At 44.5% G+C, this 7425-nt stretch overlaps 1 protein-coding gene across 1 annotated transcript; it reads right to left on the bottom strand.

The window, feature by feature from the left end:
* Positions 1 to 2546: 2546 nt before the first annotated feature.
* PCDH20 (protocadherin 20) lies at positions 2547 to 7421 on the bottom strand (the record flags this gene model as incomplete). The annotated part of the gene is made up of 2 exons (XM_019528506.1): positions 2547 to 6641; positions 7383 to 7421. Coding segments are annotated over 2 exons (2730 nt in total), but the record flags the coding sequence as incomplete, so codon positions are not given.
* Between the last annotated feature and the right edge of the window lie 4 nt (positions 7422 to 7425).

The following is a 7425-nucleotide window of genomic DNA, read 5'->3' as shown; positions in this document are numbered from 1 at the left end:
ACTTTTCACTGCATTATTTCTGATCCTATCTTTGAAGACATGTGTGCTTAATCCCAGTCCCCTGGGCCAGATTTGGCATGCAGCATTGTGTTTTCCAGCCTGTGGGGTTCTCCACCGGTCCAAGAATTTAGCTGTAGGTGAGTGGCGGCACTGCTCCGCTGCTGCTAAATTTCCAGACCTATGGAGAATGCTGGGCCCTGTGCTGGATGGGGCACCAAATCCTGGCATGCAGAGCTGGACGAGGGTGACATTGGCCCCTTACAGTCCCAATCCCAGTGTGAGGGAAACGGGAGTGGCACTAAGCCCCAGGGCAGGCACACTGTGGGGAGGGGAGGGGGCAGGGCTGGGCCACTGGAACCCAATCCTGGCATGCAGGGTAGGCAGAGGGTAGTGTTGGGCCCTCAGGATCCTACCCTTGCACATTGGGTAGGGAAGGGGTGATGCCAAGCCGCAGGGCCTGATCTGGCCTGCCGATTGCCCTGCAGCAGTCATCTGATATGCAGGTCAAAAGGTTGAGAAAAACTGCTTTAGGACTATCAGTGATTAGATAATTCTGCATTATAAAAAGAAAGTGTAGGGGGAGGAAAAAAAAGAGAAAATTTCAGTGACCCATGGAGCTCCCATCTCTTTGAAAAGAATAAACTGGAAAAACCTGAACTAATTACTATGCTTACCTTCCCTGGGCTTATTGCCCATATCTTGTCTTTTTTTTGTAATTTGCTAATTCTAATTAAAATATATATTTGCATTGCAGTGCTATGAGGCCTTTGGCAGCATAAAGTTTAGGCCAATCTCATTTTTACTGAACTGGAAAAAGAGCACCCGCTTACTCTCAAATCGGCCAATGGATATCGGACTGTTTAATGAATGGGACATTTATTTTTGTGCCAGCTCAACTACCAACATTGACAAGATTTGCATATACTTTGGCAAGTCCACTGCCACAAGGTGTTAGTAAAATGGGCCTATTATATTAGAGTCTAATTTATTTTAGCTCCACTCACTACAAAATGTTTTTCACATGAAAGGAATTTCTGTAAGGGATACACTGGCAACAACACGGTCTGTAGAAATGGGCCTCTTATTTTACACACCAGGAAAATGAAAGCATTTTTTCTGTGCAAAACTTGTAATGTGCCATCAATTTCAGATAACTGATGAGTTCATCACTAGCCAAACTGCTGCATGCGTGCTTGATAACTCTTTTTTTACCTGCTGCCTGAAGTTCAAAATATAAATATGTGTTTTCCAAAAGAGAGAGAGAGAGAAAGGAAGGAAGAATGGAATCCTGTCTTGCAGCATTTGCCTTCTTCAGTGAGATTACCTGAAAAGGGGTTTTTCATGAGATTGAATATGATACCCTTACACTGAAAAGCTCCTTACACCAAACAAGGAGTATATGATCTTATCTACTTATGACAGTGCTGGTTTCAATTAAACTGATTTATTAAAAGAAGGAGCAAAAGACTGTGTGCACACAATTATTAAAACAGGGTCATCTAAGTTAATAAAATATTAAACAGGAACCGTTTAAGCCGAACTAAAAATGCTACACTTAAATTAGTAAATTAGTGCAATTTTGTGTGTTGACAAGGCCTGAGTGAAAAAACCACAATCTTGACCATTCTAAGATTGCAGGATAAAGCCCATGATTTTAAAGTTCATGGTCTTGTTCCTGCTTATATTTATGTAAATAATAAAACTGTTATCAACTTCACTGGAACCAAGAATGGACTTGCAGTTTGAAAAATCCAGAAACTGCAGAAATCCAGAAACAATGTAGAAAATACTATTTAACTTTTACTTAACCTGTCACTATATTCGAGAAATGATATGTGGAGGATGAAGAAATAGCCCACCAAAACATCATAATATAGCTCCTATAAAGAAACCATTTTCAAAGAATTAAAGCTATTTTTCTTCAGAGATAATAATCACTGTCTCTTTTTTGACACATGAATTTTCATGGATACATACCATTTTCATATATTAATAATATTAAAAGGAAAAAAACAAGGTAATTAACCAGAGGCATTTGACAGGCTGAATTAATTTCTCACGGAATATAGCCAACTAACAGTGCACAAACAAAGCATGTCCAGAAAGTGCATAATAAAATGGTAATATTTGGAACTAGTTAAAAAATATTCTGAAAGAAAATTTTGCTAGTAAGGCAAAAAATGGGCCAATTTCTGATACTCTTGCTTATGCTAAAAAACAACACTGATTTCAGTGGGCCTATAGTGGAGAAAAATATTACTCAACTTTTATATAGTAAATCTATAGATGTACTGCATACATTAGTTAAATGAGAACCTGATTCTGTGCCATTTACATCAACTGAAGCCTTGCCACAAACTTCAGTGGGTGGAAGACTATTCCTCAAATGACTGTTTTAAAGCATAATATGTTTTGGAAGTAGTATTAAATTATGGCATGAATTACATCAGAAGTAGAACAGTAAATGACCAGATAAATGTGAGAAGATACAGTTTGTAAAAAGAGTAAGCTTCAGCTATATCATTAAAATGCTAGTACAGACAGAATGAATTATTATGAAAATATATAGCTTTAATTTGCAGACATATAAACACTTTTGGTACAGTACAGACATATGATGCCAGAAATCAAAATAATCCATCTTAAGCTTAACACTTATTTACCTTGTTTACACAGAGAAATTTGATGTAATCATCATACAAAAGATAGTTCCCAGCTCTTACAATGAAGTGAAAGTGATACATCACTGATAAATCTGCTTTGTTGCAGAGGATACAGCAAAGAATAAATTATCAAGAAAATATGTCACCAGTCTTACACGTAATATTTTGGATCTGATCCAAAAGCAAAGCCAATAAAAAGGAGCCAGGACTAGGAGCCAAAACTCAGAAATTAGATCTTACACATGAAATACCAATCCAGAGAGCAGCAATAGTCAGTATAAACTAAGTCCTAAAATTGCTAATAATATGAAATGATTTTTGTTTTCATCTGACAGAACAGATTCAGAAGTATCACGTAAAAATATATTACACAACCAAAGTGATGAAGTACTACTGACAGATTGCTGAAAGTACAAAAAAAAATTAACACTTCCATGACAGCTAAGCATTTAGCCATTCCCTTGCTTCCTTGTATCTGGCCACAGACTTATTGAGAGGGGCATAGAGTTTTGTCTGTCTTTGCTGTAAGTACTATTAATACAATTTTCCATGATAATGGCCAGTAAACTGCTGGAGCAACTGGTAATTTGTGCAAAGATAATATGCCTGCAGTAAATGAAAGATTTAGATGTCACAGCAGTTCAAATTCTCACTGTGTGACAACATCTTGCATTCTTGCTCCACAGGAATTGCACTTCTTTTTAATGCCTTTTCTTTCATAATGAGCAAACTTTGCTTGTGAGGTAATAAACATTCTCTTTGTTTTCCTAGTGCATTTTCTTTTCCCTATTCTTTTTGTTTTACATACGGTAGGGCACACCTTTCTTTTATGTAAATGTCTCTATGCCTGTGTATGTTTTATTTTTTAATCAATATATTTAAAATATACTCTGCATTTGTCTCATGGACAGTACCTCAAACAGTTCCCCGCACAGGAGTAGCTGAAGCCCTCTTGTGGTTACAATGACTTTTAAACTGAAGTTTAATGCATCATCATCTTACCTTCCTTTTTCTTTGCGATCACTGATCTGATTGGTTTATGAAGGCTGAAAATGATATCCGTGTTTTCAGAGAAAGATTGCTAGCTGTTAGTACTAAGATTTCATAAAAAAGCTGTACACTGAATTTGAAGTTAAAAAACTGTAAACAGCTATTTACATGTACAATATTATTAAATTATAAATTAGTGGTCCTTCATTGTAATCTCTGCCAACACACGTTCCATCTGGAGTTTGAGTATCATCCAGGGTTTGTTAGACGTTGGTTTGAAAAGTCTGTATGGAAACCTCAGATATTCGAAATCTCCATCGGTTTTTTCTCCAACATGTGTAGGTTAATTCTTCTGTTTAGTGGGATTTGTACTTCCAAATTTTCATCTGCACTGTGAGGCTTTTTCCCTTTCCTTAAACAGATGTAAATGCCCATCCCAGTCACTAGGGTGATTGATCCCAAGCTTATTATTGATAGAGCTACTAAGGTAGGCACGCAAGATGCTGACTCTATTTTTTTATGTGTAGGCTCTATAGATATTTGTGGCAGTTTTTCCTCTATATTGATATCAGGTTCCTTTCTTAACAAACTTTCAATATAGCTCTCATTGCTAACAGTGTCATTGACAAAAAGGTTTACCATGACTGTAGAGTAGAGTGGTTCTGGGTAGCCATGATCACTGACTTTCACAAGCAGCCGGTATAGACCATAGTCATTCTGCATCAGTGCCTCCTCCAAAGTGATATTACCTGTTTTTGGATCAATCCGAAATGATTCAGGTCGAGGACCTCTTCTACCTATGATGCTGTAAGCTATGACAGCATTCATGCCAGTGTCTTTATCTACAGCATACACCTCAGTGATGGGAGAGCCAGGAAGAGTAGATGGAAGTACCAACAGATAGGACATGTTAGATTGAGGAAACAAGACCAGAGGGGGGTTGTCATTTATGTCCAGAAGAAGAACTGTTATTTTTGCAGTAGAAGACAAAGCAGGATCACCTCCATCAACAGCTTCAATCCACAGGACATAGGAGCTTTGCTGCTCCCTGTCCAGAGAGACCTTAGCTCTCAAAATGCCTTTGCCAGTATCTATGACAAAAATATCACTTCCATTTACAACTGAAAGGGCAACCCATCCATTTCGCCCTGAATCAGCATCTGTGACACTGATAACTCCAATTTCACCAAAACCTGGAAAGTTTTCTGGTACAAAAAAGCTGAAATCCTTATTGATAAATCTAGGACTATTGTCATTTTTATCCAGTACTGTGATGGTGACAGTAGCTATTGATTCTCGGGGAGGCAATCCAGAATCTACTGCCTTGACAGTGTACCTGTATTTCTCTTTTTCCTCTCTGTCCAGCTGGGTGGAAACTGTAAGAACTCCAGTGGTTTTATCTAGAGCAAAATAGGATGGAGCATCAGGCCCTAGATAATAGGACACTTTCCCTCTCTCTCCACTGTCAGCATCTGTTGCATGCAATTTGGCCAAGAAAGCATTGGGGACATTGTTTTCCTCAATGGATAATTCTATTAATTGTTGAGAGAAAACTGGTGAGTTGTCATTATCATCCAGAACTTGCACTTTAATTATTTTGTTGACATGAAATCCCTCTGAGTTCCATGCAACCACTGATATTTCATAAAGCTGCTGTACCTCATAGTCCAAAGGCTTTGTAGTCTCTAACAGATATTCATTATTGTATGGTTTATATGGCGTCAATCTGAACGGCCCATCACCATCTAAGTAGCAATCAACTTTGTATTTTTCGTCTGGGTCTTTTATGGTAAAAAATGCAATTGGAGTGTTTACAGGCTCCAGTTCTTTCAAGTAAACCACCCCGTCTACTTCATTAGCTATGAAACGAGGGACCACCTCCGGAGGTCTCATCATGACTTTGATGATGGACAGTAGGACAGTGATCACAGCAGGAATGCACCCAGGACCGTTGGCCAAAATGATCAACCGGTGGAGTCGGGGAGTATCACCATCAATCTTCCTGGAGAGTTCAACAATGCCTTTGCTTTCATCCAGGTGGAACAAGTCTTTGGAAGGCTGTGGGACCTTCTGGCTGTAGGAGTAGGTGATCTGGGCATTGGAACCCAAGTCTGCATCCAGAGCACGGACGGTGGCCACGTGTGCCCCAGTGCTGGAATTCCCACAGAGGGTGACATTGAGCTGGGACTCGCTGAACTGGGGGCAGTTGTCATTGACGTCACTGATGCCGATGGTGAGGGTGGCACTGCCAACCAGCGGAGGAGTGCCCCCATCCTCTGCGAAGATGAGGGTGACGTACTCGCCCCTGGCCTCCCTGTCCAAGGCACCCATGACAATGAGATAGGGGGTCCTCTCCCCACTCTCATTCTCCTCCACGTCCAGCGTGAAGACCCCGTAGTCGTCCCGCAGGCGGTAGGTCTGGACGCCATTGGTGCCCACATCAGGGTCCAGGGCCGGGTGCTCGATGGCCAGGCGAGTGTTGACCGGCGCATTCTCAGGCACCCAGAGGCAAATGTGGGGCACGGGGAAGCGTGGGGCATTGTCGTTGACATCACGGATGGCAATCTTCACCTTCACCAGGCGGAAGTACTCCTGGGGCAGCACCAGCACATCCAGCAGCAGCAGGCATGCCTCGGGTGAGGGCGCGGGTGGCGAGGTGCCGGCGCCGTTCTCTGCACACAGCGCCTCGCGGTCTATTTCCAACGCCGACGTGTGCAGCTCCCCCGAGCGGTTGTCCAGGCTCACATACTGGCCACCTAGCCCCTGCGATGCCAGGCTGAAGCTCAGCGCCGGCCCCTGGGCTACTGCTAGTGCTGCCCCCACCTGCTCCTCTGCTGCCCAGCCAGGCAGCTGCAGGTCCCTTGCCAGGCTCCCGATGAGCACTCCGGCCGGCAGCCCCTCATTGAGGCTGTAGAAGAGCTCAGTGGCACGGCTGTAGCTGGCAAAGCAGTTGAAGGGGCCGGTGAAGAGCAGGACGAGGAATAAGTGCTGTGTGGAGGGGGCGGAAAGAAAACAGGGGGTTAGGCAGCAGTTCCGGCTGGCTGGAGCATCCGTTCCACAGCCCCCAGCACATGGGGTGCACCCCAGCGCCCCTCCCCACGCAAGCAGCAGCCACCCCTCTGCACGAGGCACGGGGGCTTAGACAGCAGATCCTCCTGGCTGGATAATCACAGCCCCCAGCATATGGGATGCACCCCAACCCCCTTCCCCATGCCATCAGCAGCCACCCCTATACCCTATGCACCAGGCACAGGTCTGCCTGGCTGGAGCATCCCGTCCACAACCCCCAGCCCCCGGGATGCACCCCTCCCCCACACAATCAGCACTCACCCCTATGCCCTATGCACAAGGTAGACAGCAAATCTGCCTCGCTGGAGCATCACAACCCCCAACCCATGGGATACCCCCTCATGCAATCAGCAGCGACCCCTATGCACCAGGCACAGGGGGTCAGACAGCAGATCTGCCTGGCTGGAGCATCACAGCCCTCAGCCCATGGGATGGACCCCCGCCCCCCCATGCAATCAGCCAGCCCCCCCCCCCCATACACACACAAGTCCCACGAACCCCCGATGCATGGCTCGTCCCCTCGGCAGGGGCACGGAAAGTTTGGCAGGGGAGGGGGGGCATTTGCCCAGCCCCTTGCCCCGCAGGAAGAGCCCGGGTCCCCTCACGCAACGCCCCGCGCAGGCACCTTCCCCTTGAAGTTGCCCGGGACGCGCTGCCTACCTGCAGGCTCCCGCGCGCGCCGGAGCTGGCGGGCCGGCGCGGC

Source organism: Crocodylus porosus, unplaced genomic scaffold (genome assembly GCF_001723895.1).
Source record: "Crocodylus porosus isolate Cpor-Errol unplaced genomic scaffold, CroPor_comp1, whole genome shotgun sequence".
In the NCBI taxonomy this organism is placed as follows: Eukaryota; Metazoa; Chordata; order Crocodylia; family Crocodylidae; genus Crocodylus; species Crocodylus porosus.
This window is presented reverse-complemented; position numbering and strand designations above follow the sequence as displayed.